This window comes from Daldinia childiae (assembly GCF_008694065.1).
Source record: "Daldinia childiae strain JS-1345 chromosome Unknown Scaffold1, whole genome shotgun sequence".
Taxonomy (NCBI): domain Eukaryota; kingdom Fungi; phylum Ascomycota; class Sordariomycetes; order Xylariales; family Hypoxylaceae; genus Daldinia; species Daldinia childiae.
In genome coordinates this window covers 1,885,714-1,907,775 of record NW_022984642.1, presented here as the reverse complement: position 1 = coordinate 1,907,775, position 22,062 = coordinate 1,885,714, and the positions used below count along the sequence as shown (strand labels likewise).

The 22,062-nt window shown below is 44.7% G+C and overlaps 6 protein-coding genes across 6 annotated transcripts; 4 read left to right on the top strand and 2 right to left on the bottom strand.

Annotated features, from left to right (window-relative positions):
* Window positions 1-259: 259 nt before the first annotated feature.
* GL218_00497 (uncharacterized protein) lies at window positions 260-1,170 on the top strand (the record flags this gene model as incomplete). The annotated part of the gene is made up of 2 exons (XM_033576921.1): window positions 260-340; window positions 394-1,170. 2 exons carry the CDS (start codon window positions 260-262, stop codon window positions 1,168-1,170), a joined length of 858 nt encoding a protein of 285 aa, XP_033441803.1.
* A 4,747-nt stretch (window positions 1,171-5,917) lies between these two features.
* Window positions 5,918-8,026, top strand: GL218_00496 (Polyamine transporter 3; the record flags this gene model as incomplete). Its single annotated transcript, XM_033576920.1, has 5 exons — window positions 5,918-6,217; window positions 6,285-6,465; window positions 6,574-6,806; window positions 6,874-7,537; window positions 7,656-8,026. 5 exons carry the CDS (start codon window positions 5,918-5,920, stop codon window positions 8,024-8,026), a joined length of 1,749 nt encoding a protein of 582 aa, XP_033441804.1.
* A 293-nt stretch (window positions 8,027-8,319) lies between these two features.
* On the bottom strand, window positions 8,320-10,351 carry GL218_00495 (putative amino-acid permease C15C4.04c; the record flags this gene model as incomplete). Its single annotated transcript, XM_033576919.1, has 7 exons — window positions 8,320-8,366; window positions 8,439-9,069; window positions 9,191-9,308; window positions 9,392-9,465; window positions 9,523-9,989; window positions 10,067-10,115; window positions 10,166-10,351. 7 exons carry the CDS (start codon window positions 10,349-10,351, stop codon window positions 8,320-8,322), a joined length of 1,572 nt encoding a protein of 523 aa, XP_033441972.1.
* A 2,612-nt stretch (window positions 10,352-12,963) lies between these two features.
* On the bottom strand, window positions 12,964-14,902 carry GL218_00494 (putative ATP-citrate synthase subunit 2; the record flags this gene model as incomplete). The annotated part of the gene is made up of 2 exons (XM_033576918.1): window positions 12,964-13,989; window positions 14,462-14,902. 2 exons carry the CDS (start codon window positions 14,900-14,902, stop codon window positions 12,964-12,966), a joined length of 1,467 nt encoding a protein of 488 aa, XP_033441806.1.
* Window positions 14,903-17,765: 2,863 nt separating this feature from the next.
* On the top strand, window positions 17,766-19,815 carry GL218_00493 (putative ATP-citrate synthase subunit 1; the record flags this gene model as incomplete). The annotated part of the gene is made up of 2 exons (XM_033576917.1): window positions 17,766-18,224; window positions 18,283-19,815. 2 exons carry the CDS (start codon window positions 17,766-17,768, stop codon window positions 19,813-19,815), a joined length of 1,992 nt encoding a protein of 663 aa, XP_033441807.1.
* Window positions 19,816-20,627: 812 nt separating this feature from the next.
* On the top strand, window positions 20,628-20,888 carry GL218_00492 (54S ribosomal protein L33, mitochondrial; the record flags this gene model as incomplete). Its single annotated transcript, XM_033576916.1, has 1 exon — window positions 20,628-20,888. One exon carries the CDS (start codon window positions 20,628-20,630, stop codon window positions 20,886-20,888), a length of 261 nt encoding a protein of 86 aa, XP_033441808.1.
* Window positions 20,889-22,062: the final 1,174 nt, after the last annotated feature.

Genomic DNA, 22,062 nt, shown 5'->3' with positions numbered 1-22,062 from the left:
AAAGCAAGGCAAGGCAGAGCAAGACAATTCAGAATAGTGTCGGATATTCAATTTCGCCATCTTCCGATCAGACCATCCTTATTCCGGATACCAATTCCATGTTACATCGATGAAATCATTTAATTGTAGTAATATTTACTTCTCCAAAATCCTGTCTCCGATGTGTTCATGAGGCTAGCTTCAGAATCCTGTACCTCCTTTAGTGACAAACAATTCATTTCGAATATTCGAATCGCTCTTGATCGCAAAGCTACTCGCTATGGCTATTGTTCAAGATTGGCTCCCAGCCAGCCAAGAAAACTACGAAACAGTCCTATTCTGGTGGAGATTTTACCCTCTAGTATGTTTCTATCGTCCAGCCCTTCAATGTAGCAGTACTAATTTTTCACTCAGTTGGCGTCTTTCCAATGGATTAATTCGTGGTATGGCATGGGTAAAACCTCAGTTCAAAGCAAGTTCAATCTACCCGGACGAATTGCCTGGGCGACGATGGAGGTTCCCGGTTTTACCACTCTCTTATATATCATGAGCACGCTTCCAGCTCAGCACGGCATTGAGGACCTACCGTGGCAAAACAAAGTCCTTGCTGGCCTCTTCGTTATTCACTACACTTACCGTGCCGTTATCTTCCCCATCATCCAGCCGTCCATGTCTCCCATTCACGTGCTTGTCTGGAGTAATGCTATCATTTTTCAACTATGCAACGCCACCTGCATAGGCAGCTGGCTAGCAGCATACGGGCCAACCACCCAAGAAGAATGGAAAGCCCAGAACTGGTCTGTTCTGCAATTCTCAATAGGACTTGTCCTCTTCTATGTTGGACTCGCCGCAAACTATTTCTCTGACGAGGAACTACGAGAGATCCGCCGAGGTGAACTTCGGCGCCAAGCAAAATTAAAGCAACAGGGCAGAACCGTCGACAAGCATTACGAAGTTCCACAGAATGGGCTATTCAAGTATATGCTTTATCCCCACTACTTCATGGAATGGGTCGAGTGGCTGGGATACTGGATCGCCGCCGGCATCCCCTGCACACCCGCGAGGTCCTTCTTAATTAACGAATTTTTTGCCATGCTACCCCGCGCTGTGTCTGGTGGGAAGTGGTATAAGGAAAAGTTCGGCGATGATAAAATTAAGGGGAAATATGTCATTATTCCTGGAGTCTACTAATGGTAGCGCGCGCCATTCAACCCAAGGCCGGTTGCTACCTGGTTTCCGGCTGTGTTAACTAGTAATGAAATTATGAAAAGGTTAATTTCCATAGCTGGAGACTCCTTAATTGTTATCCGTATGTTTGTCCTAATAAATCAGTCACTACCTTTTGATATATATATCTATTACAATATTACGTATCTAAGTACCTAGCTGATTGCCTCATCTTACCGTAACATGAGCAGATAAAGGGAAGAATGTTACAAACTTCAATAGGTCGGGACTTTCCATCTTCGTATGGTTACGAGGTACTTCTATCACTCAAGACTTTGTTTATACATATAGCTACCTACCTAACCTAATACATATCACATAATGCATTTGCAAGCGTTCGGGACAGTTTCAAGAATAGCATGATATTTCGATATTCAAAACATCTCATACCATTAACAAGATACAGTTTCCGAAATGTTTCTTAAATTTACGCCCATATCATTTGTATTAGAAACGCCTCCTTTTATGCCTTTGTGTCAACCCAATACATCACTTTGGACACCAATGCCACAATGAGACTCTTTCTCAATAACTATGTCTTTATAAAAGATAACTCTAGATATTACTGTTTAATTCTAGCACTAGCTTCAGGACACAGCCGAGTTGTTATTCAACAATAACAATGTGTGCGAGATCTAGGAAAACTATAAGAAGCAGAAGTATCACGTCGTGTGGATATCAATAGCATATCACACTAAACGCTTTCACCCTGGGGATTGATTCATCGTAAAAACAAAGAGTTGACTTATCATCATGTCTGTAACGATTCATATAGTTCGCCACGCTCAAGGCCCTCATAATGTTTTAAGCCATGCCATAATGATGCGCGACCCTTTTCTCACCGTAGAAGGGCTGCAGCAATGTGTACATGTACAACAAACATTTCCTTTCACCATCGACGCTATCCTTTCATCGCCGCAAAATCGAGCAATCGAAACTGCTTTAATGTGTTTTGGGCAGTTTGTTGCTAATGGATTGAGGGTTGATTTGCATGCGGATCTACAAGAGACTGGTAACGCTCCGTGCAATATCGGAGAGGACATTCCAACACTTGAAGGAAATTTCGGAAGCGTGATTAATACTGATAGTCTTGATGATGATTGGTACCGAACAGGATCGGCGCTGTCTTCAGATCCCGTGCAACTTAGAGCGCGCGCCCAGCGAGCGAGAAGAGACATTCGAGCATATGCCTTGTCCATGCTCCAGAGCGTAGAGAGTCAATCTAGTTACGAACCCGACCTACACATCGCTGTTGTTAGCCACTCGGTATTTATACCATTTTTGACTGGTGATTACTCCGGTGGAGTAAGGTACTTCAGAAATGCAGAATGGAGGTCATACACGTTCACGAATTTAAGGGGAACTGATGATATTGCTGCGCTTGTAGAAACTGATCAAAGCCTCCAACGGCGCGGGGCTACGAGGCCGTCGCCGAGCCAGAATGTCACAGGCCAGACTAGCATAGCAACCCACGTACTCAATAGGGGTAAGCAAGCACCAAAACTGCCAACAAATTCTCCCAACTCAACATAAATAACTCGAATTTATACACCCTGATTTTAGTAGGCTTTACTTCCTGAAGCTGTTAGATATTGATATCACTGATATCACTGAGTTTTGACGAGAAATAGACGGGATTGGCCTTACCTCAATTATTATCCTTTAGCTAAGGAACTATAGAAAATAAATATGTTTAATAAGCCTCTGGGCTGCTAAGCATTGGTGTAGCTCTAAATCTTTTGATAATTTACCTGAGATGCCTAGTCCAACTTTCAGGAGCTGACCTTTACGTGAATCGTTAAAATTTCTACCTCTCATCCTAACAAGCATAACTAAGTACCTTGGTGGTTCTCAGTTGCTCCCAGTTGCTCATAACTCATCATCCTTTAAGTTGCAAGGGTCGTAATGTTTCTTTATGTTTAGTAACATTATTTCTTTCCTATAAACACCTTTTTCGATGCTCGTCACATGTATCATATGTACCTACGTAGTGAGATCTCTCTATTATATCAAATGTTTACGCTAACTTCTATCTACATTATATGCCAGAATCCCCCTGCAGAATACCCTTTACAGTAACGTAACTCTGCCGCTTCACGTAGGTTAAGCCAAGGCTACCCAGATTATATAATGTAGGAAAAACGAACACGTATGGGAATCTTCAGTGTATACCTGATAAGCTGCAAAGGTTGAGTCTTGGCGAGAGGACGAATCATAGCGCAAGATACCTTTGATATCATTTAGTATTTCCTTTTTAGAACTGTAAGCTATAATAGACCGCCGTCACTGTAGATGTTAGTCCTGTTTATGAGACTATTTTGTGCTACTGGCTGTGAGCCGGCTGGCGCGGTACCCCATAAGGCGTCAGTTGTGTTATCGGAACCAATCGTTGAGAAACAGGATACTTTTTCATTATATAGCGATGAGCATGGTTCGTTGACTAAATTTCTGTCAAACACGCCACTCCAGGACTGTGTAGCGAAGTGACTACGCTACGAGGTATGCCTATAATAATCTACTACTGCCGAACATTGTATGATTTATTCTTAAGCCGTGCCAATGCAACATCCGTATCAATCAGTATTACTTCCCTAAAGCCCAAGATATAATTGATATATTGATTCCCTACTATAGTCAAGTAAGATCCGAAAGCGAGCAATACTAGTACCATTGTTTCAAGCTAGTTGTGTACATGTGCAAAGACAGCATCTCCTAAATCTATGATAGTTGTTGGTCGTGACATAGATCTATTGACTGTTAAGACTGTGCTCAACCCTATCTAAAGTAGCCATATCATTTCGAACTTGAAGCCAATAATCTCTCATGATCCCAGTATCTGAATCTGAACTGAGGCTTAATTTACACTTAAGGCACACTCTAGATTCATATACTAAGTACCTAAGGTAGAATTTTAACTACTGGAAGAATCGAACCTATAATTTAGAAATGAGATTCCATAGTAACCATAATGGAGATTATAGATGGTAAATCTAGAACAAGGGAGGGATGCCGTCAGTATGTATAGGTAGCTATAGGTTGCTGTAGCTAAGTTACAGTTCCTCACGGAACAACTTTGTTATTTCCATGTTTCTTACTCCACCTCGTGACGCAAACTTTGCTTAACAACAAGAAACTATGAATATATCTAAGATTATATTAGAGGGTTTTTTCGTCTTGGATATAATTGTGGTTTAGTGGTATACAAGTGTTATAAATAAATTAGAAATATGTCATGTTTCTATTAAGCTACCCAGGTAGCTGAGATGCAGGTAATGTTAAAACTTTGCAATAGTTAAACATCTTAAACTAAAACTACATTTAAACCCCACTTTCGATATAATTACCTATTCTACTACACAGGTACGTATTGTTGTTATCTTTATGATCTACTAAATACCTAGGTAGATATACTTCAACTCATTGGAAATTGACTCATAATCCGGCTACGAATAAAGGGGTATGGTAGTGATAGTGAAATAGCTTCTTGTCATACGCCGACTTCGCTATGAACAGTTCTACGAAAACCCATCTAGTTACCACAATTCTTAATGAAATGGTAAACTCTCACTTTCAGGCAGTCTAAAAGTCTATTTTAGAATTTCTGCCCAACTTAATCGAGGCGTGGCTCTGCTATATCTGTGGTCTGGTATAGGGGTATCACAACTACTACCCTCTTCTGATAAATTTTGTATTGGTCGGACCAATAGCAATGATCTTTTAATCTAAAATCCGACATCGGAAATATTTGATTGGCTCTTTTTAAATCGGATTCACGTTAAACCGATCCACCGTAACGTTCTCTTGATCGTTGTGAGGCCCTTGTTATGTATATATATTTGAAAAGTGTAAATGTCTCCACAATGGGAATGATATCCGGCTACGGGAATAGCCCTGGAGATGTCAACAAATGCATAAACGAGCTATTATCACTTTGATCGATGGATGTCGCCTTAAAATGAGCCAATCATCGTTATCAAGTGTGTCCCGTCCCACTCGAGTTACCCCACACCCACACCGTCTGCCGTTCATCGCGGCTCCAGAAACCTGGGAATATGGCGTTGAGTGGAGATAGTTCTACACATGGTCGGTCTCTTACCGATCAGAGCCGGTCTTCAAGCTGCAAGTGGACACAGAAATAATTACCAGGGTTACAATTAAAAATTATTCAAAAAATAGTGGTACTGTCAAAAGAGTACAAGGGTTATTACAAATACATACACATTCTCAAAGTGTTAGTTAGTATGAAAGCAAATACTATCCATATTGCCAGGGTCATAGACCTGATGAAGCTTATAATAGAGTTCAGAACTCAATGCAATACCCCTTTGTCCTCTGTTGAATTATTAGATAGTATCTGTTTCCTTTTCTTAAATATTCAGGGGTCTAAGTAACCGTTTAAGGGCGTAAGTGTCTTGTTCTCACCGCAATAATTGACGTAGGGTATGTGTTGTTACCAAGATCGGTAAGATGATCGTCACGGTGCGCCTTTCGCGTCCGGCGTCGCCATGCGTCGGCATTATAGATCGCGGCCCATAAAAACTTCGGTCGACCCTTTCCGTGGCCGCAATCCCCGCCGGTGAAGTTTTTCTATCTTTCTTTATATAGGATTCTTGTCTCTGTAGCTAAGCCTTTAGCCCCTACTATTTGCTCTTAGAGTCTTTCAGCATTGACAATTTCGCCAACGGAACCCCCAGGCCATCCTGCCCCGGTCATGACAGATCCAAGCGCAATACAGACCGGCCTTAGACCGCAGCTAAACCACGTGGCCACGAATGCCTCTTCGCCGAGTCATAGGAGCATTCGTAGACTTGACAGTGGTCTAAACCATTTTGCAGAACTTGTTCAGAGTATCAGTAATCAAGATATAGAAGCCAGGTATAAAGTAGAAGAGGGAGACAACAGAGTGCCGACGGACGATACGCCAGACCCGAGTCAATTCCAAGGTTCCGAAGGAAGAACGATCATATCATGGGAGGTCAACGACAAAGAAAACCCTTACAATTGGTCTCTAGTCAGCATATCCCCCCCCCCCCCCCCCCGAATCATGCTCTATTTCGGCGACGCTAACTCCTTCATAGGGGCGGAAGACCTTCATTGTTACATCGTCAATGGCTACTGTTGCCAATAGCACCTTGGGCAGTTCTCTACCAAGTATGGCCATCCCTTATATGACAAAAGAATGGGGAGTTACTACTCAAGCACAATTTGTCCTTCCAATATCCACGTATCTCCTGGGTTATGTATTTGGGCCGATTTTCTGTAAGTAACTCTTGAATCTCCTTGGGGTTAATTTATGAGGTACCTACCTATTTCTTGAAGTGTCACCGCCATACCAGAGAATTCTGTTAGCTAACTTCTCGTTCTCAGGGGGGCCGTTAAGCGAACATCTTGGACGCCGAAATATCTCTACAGGATGCTTCATAATGTACGTAATCTGGACTCTCGCCTGTGCCCTCGCTCCCAACTGGCCAGCGATGCTTGTATTTCGATTTTTCGTAGGAGCATGTGCCAGCGCGCCGATCGCAGTAGTCAGTGGAATTCTGGCGGACTTATTTAATGATCCAGTCACACGTGGTCGAGCTATGGCATGCTTCATGGCCGTAAGTACCTAATCTAATCTAAATATACGCCTACCTATGCTAGTCTAGAGCTGATTCCTATTTAAAGATGACCGCCTTAGGACCCCTATTAGCTCCGATCATATCCGGTTTCTGCTCGACAAGTATTGGTTGGCGATGGACTTTCTGGATTGGCCTTATTATTGCGGGAGTAACGTTAATAATGGCATTCTTCCTCCCCGAGACTTATGCACCGGTTCTCCTCAGCCAAAGGGCAGCAAAAATCCGAAAGGCAAACCCTAAAGCCCAGGTTTACTCCGCTTCAGAACTTGAGCCACATGACTTTAAACAGTTGTTCACCAGGGTCCTAACACGGCCCATCCGTATGATATTAACCGAACTTATTGTGTTAGCAACGTGTCTCTATCTTTCATTAGTCTACACAATCTTCTACATGTCATTTCAAGCGTTCCCAATTATATTCCAGAATGTCTATGGTCTATCTCCGGGAGTCACTGGCTTATGTTACCTGCCCGTTGGTGTCGGCGCACTTCTTGCCGTTCCTATATTCTTCGGGTATGACCGTATAATTCTTAACGCCAAAGCCCGTGGTACCCCATGGTCAAAGATAGAGGAGTATCGTCGGGTCCCGCTTGCATGCCTGGGAGGCCCCTTATTTGCCATATCCTTATTCTGGCTTGGATGGTCATCACAACCAAATGTGTCGTTTGTTGTGCCAATGCTAGCCGGCATTCCTTTTGGCGGAGGTTATAGTATGTGCATTTTCAATTTCTTATAATCGTGCCACTGCCAATATTTTATCACCATGGTCTACCGCTAGGTTTATGGTTTCGATATAGTTATGGACATTACTAACTTTAATCATCGTAGTGTTAATATTCATGGCACTGCTGAACTACCTCACAGATGCTTATGAGATCTTCGCAGCGAGTGCCAATGCGGCTGCTAGTTCTTGCCGTTCTGTATTCGCGGTTGTTCTTCCACTCGCGACAACCCCTATGTTCGCACGGTTAGGAGTTAGTGGGGCCTGTAGTTTACTCGGGGGGTTGAGTCTACTCATGTCTATTATACCTTTCATCTTTATCTGGAAGGGTGAGGATATTCGAGCAAGATCCAAATTCTGTATCGCACTGAAAGAACGAAAGCTTGAGATGGAGCAGAAGAATAAGGAGGAGAGGGAGAAGAAGGCCAGGGTTGTTGGTAATAACGGTACTGCAGATGATAAGGAGATTGAAGTCTAAGCATAGGTACACAGCTAGTACTAAGTATAATATGATAATAGTAATAATATAGCTATTAGTTTATATGAGAAGTAAATCCTGTGCGATAGAATTTCAAACTAGAAAGGTTGAATTATACCACTTCTAACAGGTACCTATCTAATTAATTCCATCTTCAAAGTTACATCTACGGATTATATCGATTATGAATCATCAAGGAATTTCTTAATACTGTCAATAACCACCCCCTTCCCTCCCTTTTAGCTCGCCTTTTCCTTTCTAGCCCCTAGTCGTAATGCAAGCAATGCTTTCAACTAAGAATCGACAGCAAGTCCGTCTGATTCTGGGGGTCCCCGATACACTATAGCGAGCACACTGCATTAGTATTACGATTGTAAAAAAGGGTGTCTGAAAGAATAATTGAAATACTTACCTTTCCGAGCATATATGCCATACCATATCGCGCTAAGAACCATAAACCCAACGAAGACTACGATTGCGTAGTTCATATTGACCTCGGTTACTGGTAACACGGTAGGCATGGAAAATAATACTACTTCGAAAAGAATCCAAGCTATCGCGAGCAAATTAACCACCAATCCTAAGTATTTTCCCAAAGTCCACTTAGCGCTATTGACTTCCTTGCGATTATGAAATAATGAGATAGCGATGGGTATCCCGTAAGATACGGCAAGGGATATAACGCCAACTGACACAAAGGCAAGAAATGCCGATGAAGATCCCAGGTTGATTAGTCCAAGGAGCATCTCAATGAGCGTTGTAAGCACAAGTGCCCAGATCGGCGTGCCGTGACGTTCGTCTATCTTCGACCAGAGGCGAGCAAATGGGATGGCATTGTCCCGCGCGAAGGCCCATGTACATCTCGATGCCGCACAAGTAATGGATATTGAGCAAAATAAGGTGATTATAAGGACCAGTAAAGTAAGAGCGAGACCGCCTCCAGGTGATCCCATGACTTTTCCGAAGATATACGGCAATGCTTGGCCTACTGGTGCCGTGATTACATCCGCTAAGTCTGGCAATGTTGCGCATAGAGGAATTATCTAGTCATATATATGTAATTAGTAAAAGTTTTATACTTATAACTATCTAAGATTTCTAAAGGTCTTTTTATTCGTGTAACATTCAAAGACCATTGAATCGAAAATGTGAGTAGGTACTTACAAAGAATAACCCAGCAATACCGCCAACTGGTATGCAAAGAGATATTGCGTTTGGTAGCTTAACTGTGGGATCACCACACTCCTCTGCCATTGACGAGATCATCCCAATAGCCGAAAACCTGTATTACCATGAGCTCGTAATGTTCGTAAATATCGGAGGGGAAATGTATCGTAACTCAAGAAAGATAACGTAAAAACGTACGTATAGGCGGCAGGTAAGATGCCAATCCAAAATGAAAAGTCCTCCCAGCCAGAGAGCGATGTATCGTAATGTCCCTGGAAATGAAGTTCTCAGTATGTCTTCCTCCACAAGACTGAGCAGAAAGTTCCTACCAAGGTGTAGCTAGGAGAATGCCTGCCAACATCTGCTTTCACGGATAGGCAGATGCAAGTAACGACGATGCTAATGGCTGTAAATATAGCACATATCGTGTCGACTAATGGGAGAATTGCATTGCCAAAGGCAACTATGAAGAACGTAAGGATACACACGGCATAGAAGATAAGCAAGAGTTGCCAGGCCTCTACAGTGAAGTCTGGCTTGAACAATGACACTGCCGCAGCCAGCATGGACGCGAACCCAAAGTTGACCGACAGAGTGATAGTCCAATTTCCGATAAGCCATGTCCAGCCGGTGATGAAAGAGAGAACTGTTCGATATTTCGGGCTGGCGAGCTGGAAGCTCCAATAGTAAGGGCCCGCTGACGTCGGATATCGAGAGGCCAGCTCGCCTAGTGATAGGGCGATGCATTCGCCGAGTATTAAAACTACAATCCATCCTAGAAACATCGGTAGTTGACCTGACATATAAGCGTTAATATGAGGAAGGACAGACATATAGCCATATAGCCATATAGCGCGATGATTGGGCACTCACCACCCCCATAGATAGCGCTAATAAGAGGACCGCCAAAGCCATATGGTATCTGGATACATTCAGATATCTAGCCAGTTATTCCCATTGGTACAGACTTACGGCAGCGATCGCTAACGATTGGAATAATAAAGTAAACATGGATCGGTTGCGTCGTAGTTCTGGCTTGTAGCCAAGCATCGTGAGGTTCTGTACATCATGAATTGTTCCGAGTTGCGTATGTCCCTGTTCGAAATCCACAACGGTAGACAAGCCACCGTGAGGAATCTTTTCCTTGATAGAACTCATTATGACATACGATCAAGTTCACCTATTAAGCATACTTGACTTGGACAATGACAATATGAAGTTGAGAAATATAAGATCTTAATCATCAGGTTGCTATCATGAAGATATAGGTAAGGTACCTTAGGTATTTAAGCTACTCATTTCAGCTTATCTAGGCGCATAGCTTTAAGCCATTCGCGGAGGTTCGGAATCTATAGATAAGCATAATTATGCACCCCGGAGTATAGTATTCTTCAGTTATCCCTGATGAAGATCACCAGTCAACCAGTTTGTCTTAGGTGCCTATTCCGTATTGCTTTATGTCTTGGCATCGCCCACCCTTATCATTGTTATACCTAGTAGCTTTCTGGTTCGGCCTCTAACCTCTAGTAGCCTATAGTAACAATTCGATAGATAACGCCCGTACATGGTTGTCGATTGCATTGATAAGGATATAGAGGTAACCTGGAGTATGTAATACATATGACATTCCCCTCACATCATTAAGCTCCATCACTAAGGCGCGACGTATTTGAATTTAATAAATATCTTATAAATATCTGATAAAGCCACCATTCAAGTACAAGGTGAAGTGGATTGATGTCTAGAAACCTAGCGGTACGCCTACAGGGCGGGTTACGATTGTGGCGCTCAATATTTCCAAGACAACACCAAGTATCAAAACATCCCTATTGATGTTTTAGACGTGTCGCTAAAGTCTTGCTGGTTGATATGTATCATACGCGTTCCAACGGGTCACTACCCGTGGACTTGGATTTAGAATAAATACCTAATACATTTGGATTATGGAATCTTAAGCCTAATGGCATACTAATTGGGCATAGTTTTGAAATCGCGAACCGCCTGCCAAGAGACACGACTGTGACCTGGGGTTTGAATTTGGCGTATGAACAAGATGAGGGAGGCCTGGTCTATACCCAGCGGTGGCTAGAACGAGCCTCTGCAATACATAAGCAGGTTCTACAACCTAATGGTATCATGAGTAACTTCTTCGAGGCCGCGGCTACTGCTTCAGCAATCGGGATAGACTTCTAGATAGCTAGCCTTATGAGCTATGGCATTTCTACGGAAGCTAGCGGTTCCGCAACTCGGTATCTGGGCGGTTAGAATCAGTATAATTACTACTATTACGTCGGCGTCTCAGGGTATCCTGTGTTACTTGAACGACTTATAGAGCTGTAGGAAACAGAGGATCAATCTGAACCTTGGACTGAATAGGTCAAGCAAGCGCAATAGACCGGTTATCTGTGTGCGTTGCGAGAGACGGGAGTCGTCGGTTCCACAGGCCTTGCAGGCCTCGCAGGTGCTACTGATGTTTTTGAAACTGTCTTCTGGACCCTGGATTTCCTGATGTACGCCTCCAGCCTTAGGATCACCTCAGTATGTAGGACTACATATGATAGACAACTCTAACACAAGTACGTGATTGCCGATCCCTATGTATGGGCAACAACTACACGTCCGACTGCTATACCACGGCATAGCAATCCTCGACCAAGTTATCGGCCGCTTATGTGCAGCACGAGTCTTAGTACCAGATCCCTCCGTGTCCTCCATCGTACGATATATTCTTGCATAAATGCATCATATATCAACAAGAGCAACTGATATCCACTATCGTTGTCAACGGGAAGATAGTCAACAACTTGCAGGACCACAAGGACCGCACTACCGTGCAATCGCAGCTACCGCCTTCCACAGCGTACCAGGTCGTTTATTTACCGTACTGGATAATCTCAGGAGGATAATCGACTAATAATACAACGTGAAACGGAATTAGCTTCGAGCCTTCGAGCAGAATAGGGGCGGCACTCCTGTGTAAGTCTTAGACATGAGCATGTGGTTTAGGCAGATGTTAGCGGTATGGCTATTTTTATGATACGATGTTTAGAAGCTGTAGCCGCAAGTATCGTAGGGAAGTTAAGCAGCGATATAGAAAAGTTAGCGTCGTCCAAAGCGGCTTCCTGCTTGACAGTGCCCGAGAAATCGCCAAGGGTCGGGAGTCCGGCTAGACCCACACCTTTGGCCGGCACTAGTGAAAACGGCGACTCTAAAAAGTCCGGGGCTGCGAAGCCTTATATACTAGCGAAATTTACGTCCGTGTCTCGTCACGATAAGTTTATTTGTTAATAAGTGGATGGATTTAAGACCTGATACATAACTGTAACGGTCAACTTGAACAGGATTACTACACGAAAGTTTGTGATGCTGACTATGAATCAATAATAATATTTTACCTTACAAATATATTCAAATTTGTGTTATTATCTTAGGCTTTCTTGGGAAATTGTATCACGCGCTATGATGGAGGTTCTTTGGACTTGTATAGGTAGGTAAGACTTATATAGATAAACGCAGAAAGACATGGGGAATTACGCCAGTCTATCGTATTTGACTCGTGAAGAGGCATCTATAACTAGTAAAACTAGTATCATCTAGAGTTTCACGCTCAACAATCAGGTCTATGCTAACTAGATCCGATCCTCTACCCCCAAGCGTACATAACCGTGGCTGGGTAGTCACATATAAAACCATTCCATCATACCCATTCTGTACGTGTTTTTACGCCTTAAATCGGGGAAACTGAGATTAATACATTCTGATATCAACGTTTAACCCTGGAATTCTTGTAGTTTGCTTTCTTCCCATCGCCCAGGGACGAGAGCAAGTGGCACAATACCAGAAACGTGGATCTCGGGGCCGAAGATCTTGGCGTTCAGGCCAAGCTCTTGTGTCGCAGCCTTCATGTTCTTGAGACCTTCCTGGTAGTTAGGGCCGGCACGACGGACCCAAATTTGGACGTTGTGCTCGTTCAATTGCTTAGCATATTCGCGAAGTGCCCGGATAACACCCTTGAAAGTGGATGCCACATTTGTGAAATTGGCAATGCCGCCACCAATGAACAGAACCTTGCCCTTGGGGTCCATAGGAGCACGCAGCATCAGATCCAGGACGGTACGAGCATAGTAGTAGGTCTGAGACTCAGTAGGGGCACCAGAGTATTCACCGTAGTTGGCTAAATCGTCAGCAAAGCCAGCAGATGCGATAGCATCAGCATAGACGACGGAAGCACCACCACCAGCAACCAGAGTCCAGATGCGGCCGTTAGGGTTTAGGACAGTAAGCTTCAGAGAAGCACCGGTCTTAGCGTCCAGTTCAGCAATGTAGGCTTCCTCCTTTGTAAGTTCACGACCAAACGGCGCGGGGAACTCCATGGGAGGACCAGCATCAACGCTGACCTTATCACCAGCGCTAGAGACAGCAGTAATGCCCAAGTTTGCAGGTGACCGCGCGATGGCCCATTTTACGCCACACTCAAAATCGGCAGTTTGATCTAACTTAGCAGCAAGATCGAGGAAATAGACTTCAGCTGAGGTGCCAGCGGCGTTGGGAATGACAACTAGGGGGTTGATCTCAAGGTAGGTAAACTGGCTGTCAACATATACCGCGTATAGACGGGTAATGAAGTCAACCAGGACATTGTGAACACCCTTGGGGACCTTCTTTAACAGCGTGTTGGCAATCTCATCGTTAGAGGGATATTGCGAAAGGTCAACAGGAATGAGTAGCTTCTCGGCCTTAGCATCGACATCACCAACGTCGACACCACCTTCGTGGGTGAAGAGAATCCAATCTCCCTATTAATGAATTGGTCAGTATTTTTTTTTCTTTTGAAATTGATTGGTTGATAGTATTTATTTTAGGGAGATAACACGTATGAGCAAGGCTGGTATGTGTTGTTGGTACGGTGGGCGAAGGGGGAAAGTGGATGCAACAGGAGCGCATATGGTTTAGCCTTCCGTTCGCCCGTACACACCGGTTCACTCCCGGATTCCCAATCAAATAAGAGCACGGCAGCAGCCATTTTGGTGCACATAATAATTTCATAAGTGATAAGAACGCAACCTCTCCGGGACTTCCTGGATACGGCTCGTATTTCTCCTCATTTCCCTTGTTTACTTCAACGTCCTTATCTTCAGGTATCCCGTATCTTCGCAGCTACGCACTGGCTGACTGCTATTGAAATAATTCGCCCGATGAAAAGCATCGGGCATAAAACAAAGCTCGACAAAAACAACGCAAAATGCTTAAATGGGGTACTGCACTTACATCTCGAACTGAGTTTATGTTGATGTAGTACTCAGTGCCATCCGGGTGAGGTACGAAGGGCTCCACGAGGAACTGGCGCAGAACACCCTCAGTGTGTTCAACCTTCTGTACCTTGCCGGCGCGCTGGGCAATCCACTCCTTTGCCTCAGGCCAGGGCTTGTTCAGGGCCAAAAGACCACTCTTGCCTCGCCTCTTAATCAGCTGATCAGGCTTTGCAACGAACTTGGCGCCGCTGTGAAGTAACCACGGGTACGTGATCTCAGCCTGGTTCAGCACCGCGTTGACGTCGGCATCCTCAGGGAAGTAGAGTGAAGCCAGCTTCGGCGGCGGGTTGTGCGTCGTGGGCTTGGGAAGAGGACTCGGCTTGATGACGGGAGCGCGAGTGAGGTGGTAGTTAAGAATGGCCTTGCCGTCGGCCTCGAAGATTGCCTTTGCGGACATTGTGGCGAGAGAAACGAATTATACGAAAGAGGTATGTGCTCAATTACACTCTATTCAATTGTCGAGATCGTTTCTATAAGGGACAATCAGCAACTGCGTTTTCTCTGTCTTCAAATGAAACCACAAGTGTGGAAGAGAAGAGATTGAATTTGGACTAAAGTTCGAACTCTGGGGAGGATAAGGATACAGGAGAACTTGATGCAGAGAACTTGGTGCAAATAGACAGGCCCGCAGAATGAGGGGATTGGCAAGGCCATCTTCTTTTTCTCTTACCTTGTCACAACCGGAATATCTCTCAACCCAGTGATATGGAGACTACGATACGACCAAGGGGAATTATGGTGAAGGTTGGGGAGATTTTTGATTGCAAAGGCGACAATGTTGACTGCAACAACAACAGCAAGAAATTGGAAGATTGAAGATTGTTCCTTCGAAAAGACTATGAAGGTGCGGTACGATGCGGTGCGGTGCGAAGCTCCCCGCCAACGCAGGTCCAGTTCCGTCCCTTTTTTTTTTCTTTTGCCCAGAACCCTTGGAAGACCTCATTCCACTTTTCGGCACAAGGCACTGCTGTCTGGTCTGTGCCCAACTAAACTTAGTGGATCCTGGTACTTGGTGGGTGCGAGTGGGTACCTAAATTAAGTTTTGGAGGGGCGCTAGACCATGTATCCTACAGGACGGACAGCATCACGCCAAAACCATTGGGGCGATCCCGGTAGCCTTCGTCAGCAATCGGAGGGGCATTTTTGTACCGGTACCCCAACACAAACAGTCACGGTCACCTGCAATCCCATAATCGATGCCACCGGGTACCGACGTTGTGTTGATCTTATCTCTTACACGGCTGTATTCACGCATTTCGCAAGAATCGCAGCAACATTCATACACGCACGCGCAGACACGCTACTCTCAATTTGAAATACCTGGATACCTAAGCACTGAAGCTACCTTTTTTTTTTTTTTAATGAGATACGCCTACTAAAGATAAACAAGCCATAAGCTGTCTGTTATCGGCATCGGTTCTTCCAACAGGATCTTTCCTATATCATCAACATCGAGGTCCGGCCGGGTCTTGTCTTATCATTGGCAGATCGGGCTTATTACTCGGGTTTCGAAGTCAGAAGGGATCGAGGATCAGTCAGCATTGGAAGTATCCAATCCTTCATGTCCCAGATCCACTGCCATGACAAAGCTGTCAGACAGCCTCAGCTGAGGGAAGATGGAGTAATTCGAAATGCGAGTATCACGTCGCTACCTATCTTTATCGGTCATGGAACGTCCCACAACGAAACATCCGTAACGGACTTTACCCCGGAGTTGGATATTGGGGACTCCGGGAAAATCATGAAAATGAGTGAATTATAGTGTTACCTGCTATCATTCCCCAATGCGATGGACCACTTAGATGGATGCAATATGTACATCTCTTTCAAGTGAATGATGCTTGTCTACACATTCGAAAATTCCGTCTCGTCTTCCTAGGTTTGATATTGACTCAATTTTGTTAATAGTCATTCATGACTATTTCTCCTTTTCTTTTCTCGTTTGCATTTCTCACAGGTGTTCTTGGTGCACACATACACCTTGTTGATCCGGACGAAGGAAGCCCAGTCGGCTTGCTGTTTGTCCAGGATGGTAAGATGAATAAGACGAGAGATGTATGTAATCTGGTAAAATCTGGTAAAAGGTGAGGATAGAAGTCGATGTTAAGATCTCGGTACCGGTACATAAAAACGGGGATCTCAAAGGGCGGGGATTGGCAATGGGCAGTTACGTACCGTTCAATGGTACCTCACTACTGAAGCTTTAGGTGGGGTGGTCTCATCAGATATGCCCAACCAGCAAATTTCAAGTCGCCAACATAAGCAGGCTTGCGCAGGATCAACAGGGTCGCTCAGTCTATCGGAAGTCAAAGATGCACCATAATTGGGCCAACAAGGCATCACCGACATAGTAGCGTGCAGGCTATCGACTCAGGCGAAAAGGGGTCCAAATTCAACAACACACATAAAAATTTACCCCAACTGATCCGGGCAAGACCATTTTTTTTACCGGACATTCTGTGGACTCTTTTTTTTTTTACGTCGCGATAGCAACAACCCAGGTCTAACCCAGGTCTATTGCATAGAAACGGAAGGAAACTGCGGTTGCGTCGCTTTCCTCTTCCTATTTTTATCGTCCTTCAACCGTTCAACGCTAAACGGTACGTATGTATTTTGTATATCTGAGGTCTTAGTCTTACCCGGCATATCCCAACCCCGTTTTCCCCGCTGTTGAGCCTTTCGTGGTGGCAGCATCAATCAACTTAGACTGAGAAAAATAATTCCTATCGCTGTCCATAGCCCATCAAGTCAATTTCCCTCTTCCTCTCAATACACATTTCATTCCAAATACCTCCCTTTTCCCGTGATAGCCTCTCTCGCCATTAGCTTGGTGATTGCAATTTCGTCTAACACCTGTGCAGCTTCCGGGGCGACGACACGGTGAATTCCAATATTAAGGTATGTCGAGTTTACAGCACTTCCCCTTTCAATTCGTAACCATTTTCCTTTGCGTCGCCCTTGTTTCATCAACTACGTTAGCTTGGTCTTTTGCCGGTCCGGTTCAATTGGCCTTGCTCAGCTTTGACGCTGGCGGTCCTACTGAATCCTTCCAGTGCAGAGACGGGCTGAATCGGCCGTTCTGAAAATCACCGAGAATCCCAAAGCTTGGTTTACTGCTGAACAGTCCAAGCGATTCCCCCCTCTGTTAGCGAGCCTATATTCTATGGGCTGTATTCAAACCAAGTCATGAGACATCTGTAGCTAACTTTGGTCGCCAACTTTACAGACAATTTTTTTTTTGCGGATTTCATACGACGAAGATGTCTTCAGCTGCGGCTAACGGTGTGAACGGCACCGCCAGTGGTGGTTTGTCTGCAAACGATAACATCGCTCGCTTCGCTGCTCCTAGCCGGCCTCTCAGCCCCCTCCCCGCACACGCCTTATTCAACGACAAGACAAGATGCTTTGTCTACGGTCTCCAGAACCGAGCTGTCCAGGGCATGCTTGACTTCGACTTCATCTGCAAGAGGCCCACGCCGTCAGTTGCAGGTATCATTTACACTTTTGGTGGTCAATTCGTTAGCAAGATGTACTGGGGAACTAGCGAGACTCTTCTCCCGGTTTACCAGGAGACCGCTAAGGCGGTGGCCAAGCACCCCGATGTTGACGTTGTAGTCAACTTCGCCTCCTCGCGAAGTGTTTTCAGCTCAACGATGGAATTGATGCAATACCCTCAAATTAGGACCATCGCTATTATTGCGGAAGGTGTACCTGAACGAGTAAGTGGACACTACAAATAGTTTTAGCTGACTAGCCATTTATTAACCCACGTAATAGCGAGCGCGAGAAATCGCCCACGTCGCGCGGCAAAAGGGTGTGACTATCATTGGCCCTGCTACCGTTGGTGGTATCAAGCCAGGTAGCTTCAAGATTGGTAATACTGGTGGTATGATGGACAACATCGTTGCCTCCAAGCTTTACCGCAAGGGTTCCGTCGGTTATGTCTCCAAGTCTGGTGGTATGTCGAACGAGCTAAACAACATCATCTCACAAAACACCGATGGTGTCTATGAGGGTATTGCTATTGGTGGTGATAGATACCCGGGAACCACATTCATCGACCACATGCTGAGATACCAGCAAGATCCCGAGTGTAAGATTCTTCTTCTACTTGGTGAAGTTGGCGGTGTCGAAGAATACAAGGTCATCGACGCGGTGAAGCAAGGTATCATCACTAAGCCAATTGTCGCATGGGCCATCGGTACTTGTGCCAGCATGTTCAAGACAGAGGTTCAATTTGGTCACGCTGGTTCCTTCGCCAACTCACAGCTCGAGACTGCGGCTATGAAGAACAAGCAGATGAAGGAGGCGGGATTCCACGTCCCTGAGACATTCGAAGATCTCCCCCAGGTTCTCGCTTCTGTCTACAAGAAGCTTGTCGAAGAGAAGACCATTGTCCCTCAGCCAGAACCCGTTGTTCCTAAGATTCCTATCGACTACTCTTGGGCTCAGGAGCTTGGTCTCATCCGGAAGCCTGCCGCCTTTATCTCCACTATCTCTGATGACCGTGGACAGGAGCTTCTCTACGCCGGCATGCCTATTTCTGATGTCTTCAGGGAGGACATTGGTATTGGTGGTGTTATGTCTCTCCTCTGGTTCCGTCGTCGTCTGCCTGATTACGCTTCCAAGTTCCTGGAGATGGTTCTCATGCTTACTGCTGACCACGGTCCTGCGGTCTCTGGCGCCATGAACACCATTATCACCACCCGTGCCGGTAAGGATCTGATCAGCTCCTTGGTTTCCGGTCTCCTCACCATTGGTTCTCGCTTCGGTGGTGCGCTTGACGGCGCTGCGGAGGAGTTCACCAAGGCTGCCGACAACGGCCTCAGTCCCCGTGAATTTGTTGACTCTATGCGCAAGCAAAATAAGCTCATCCCGGGTATTGGTCACCGTATCAAGTCGCGGAATAACCCTGATCTCCGTGTAGAGTTGGTCAAGGAGTACGTGTTAGCCAAGTTCCCCAGCCACAAGTTGTTAGATTACGCATTGGCTGTCGAGACAGTAACTACGTCGAAGAAGGACAACCTCATTCTCAATGTTGATGGTTGCGTTGCTGTCTGCTTCGTCGATCTTATGAGGAGCTGCGGTGCTTTCAGCGCCGAAGAGGCTGAAGACTACATGAAGATGGGAGTCTTGAACGGTCTATTCGTCTTAGGCCGCAGCATTGGTCTGATTGCTCATTATCTTGACCAGAAGAGACTGCGTACCAGTCTATACAGACATCCTTGGGATGACATCACTTACCTGCTCCCGACTCTGTCGAATACCGGACCTGTGGGCGAAGGCAGAGTAGAGGTTTCCGTGAAATAGATAGATAACTATTACAGTCCGTGGCGTATTTAGAAGTGTCGCATTTCAATGCGTTTTTTTCTCCTGATAAATGGGAAGAGTTTTACTAGATAGTTAGTTACACAGAGGCAGAGATAGCTACCTCAAAAGGTCAGGTCGAGGCTGTTGATGAGCGGAGATTTACCATTTAGTTCAGCAGACGCACGGTCAGAGCATGTCTGTAGCATAATACCAAGTCGTAAAACTCCTTGTCGGTGTTTTTATCAATCTAAACGAAAGAATTGTGATATTTAAAGAGGCTTTTAATCGAACATGAAGTTGGGTTATGAAATATTTAAATAGCACTACGTCCTTGCTTCTTTTATTATTATATTTCTTCAAAAAGCGCAACCACACGTATTCTGTTAAAACGATCCTAATTTAATAGAGCATACCGACCTTAGGTATAGTAGTTATACTATGTACCTAAGCATGAAGTTCTCCCAGCTTATGTCCCAGATTATGTCCCAGATTATGTAAGGCTTTTTAACCATGTAAAGCCCACAGTTGGCAAAACATCGGGTGGCCCACTTAAAAGTCGGCATTTCAATGTTAAGTTTCGCAAAGACAACTACAATCGTTGATATTAACGTCTAATTCGCCTAAGCCCGTCGGTTTGCAAAGCGCCGGGATAGTTGCTTATGACAAAAAGGTATATAGTATTTTTCGTCGCTTCCTTAAAAAAAAACCAAAAAACCTAAAGACATCAATTAACAACCACATCAGCCAAGTCAGCCGGACTCTCTCAACTCGATCTATCTACCCACGCGAATAAGAAAGGAAAGGAAAATAAGATGTCGTACTTTCGCATAACACTTCACCGATCTGCTATCGGTCTGCCAGAACGCACGCGCGGCGTGTTAGCAGCGCTCGGCCTGCGCAAACGCTCGCAAACCGTGTTCCAGCCAGTATCCTCGCAATCGGCGGGTATGATCCTTAAGGTCAAAGAGCTAGTCAAAGTGTCCGAGGTCGACCGCGCACTTACACCTAAGGAGCTACGCGACGAGCGAAAACCGGAACCCGGTTTCTGGATCGAGAAGGCCGTACCGCGGTGATATTTTGGCTTTGTTCGAGGAGCGCCGAATGTGCATATGATAAGGGAAGAACAGGATAGCAGAGAGGAAGTTGATATACTAGAAAGTGTGAGGATACAGGTGCCTTTCTAACAACTTCAGCCACAACCGTAACCGGTAAGAGGCAACGTTTAGAGGCAGGTTGTTGGGAGATTCGCGAGCTTGTATTACCTACGAACTCAGAGCTATTCCCGTTGGCCATCCGTGGTCAAATAGAAAGGCTTATGAGCATTCAACTTAATACGGGAGGTCACCTAGAGCTTAGCCTATGTACATATAATGTACAATCAATACAGTAAAACATTTACATTATACTTGCTTTTTCAAAACAGTTTAGCAGTGCCTCTGCTCCTATTCCCATTCGTATTTCTATCACTCCAAACCAGAAGTCTAAGTTTAAAGCCACAGCTACCTAACGTAAAGAATCATAACAGCATTACTCGGTAAAATCAAGTAACATAATTAATTCACGATTATAATAAAAGGAATTCCCAATAAATTTATATAGCCTCAGGCAATCATATCCGCATATATCAATATCCTTATAAATATATTAGGGTAGTCACCTAGTTCAGTCCATCTAACTCTTTAGCTATCAAGTTTATTTTCTTCGAAATGCTTTCCTGTCGATTATTCCATAGCAGGATCCCGGATCTTCAATTACATTTTCAATCTTTTTTATTATAAGACCCCCCATTGCTACTTACCAAGTAACTCTTTGCACATCATATTAGACTACCTCACCACTCCCCTTACCCAAGGATTAGATACGTTTTCTCATTAAAAAAGGGTTAGGGTTCCTGGGTGGACATATAGATATCGTTGGAAGTCACTACCAGTGAGCATTATGCCACTGGCTCCTTAATTGTAACCCGCTCAGCTACTTGCCCATCACAGTCTATAATGAAGGGGAAGTTGCCGACTAGATGATCGTAACATCTAATAGATCAGCTAGCCTACCAAAAGCATAGGAACAGAGCCAAAAATGGGAAACGACGATTAGGAGGTGTCCAAGACATGTCCAGTACACTATTGTGAAATCATGTCAATTCAAGGATCGCATCTGTTCGTATTGTGCCACTCTTTGTTTCCTCGACCATTTATTAGCTTTTATATAACCCTATAAGATGCCTATATCTATTAAGTATGAGCCAAA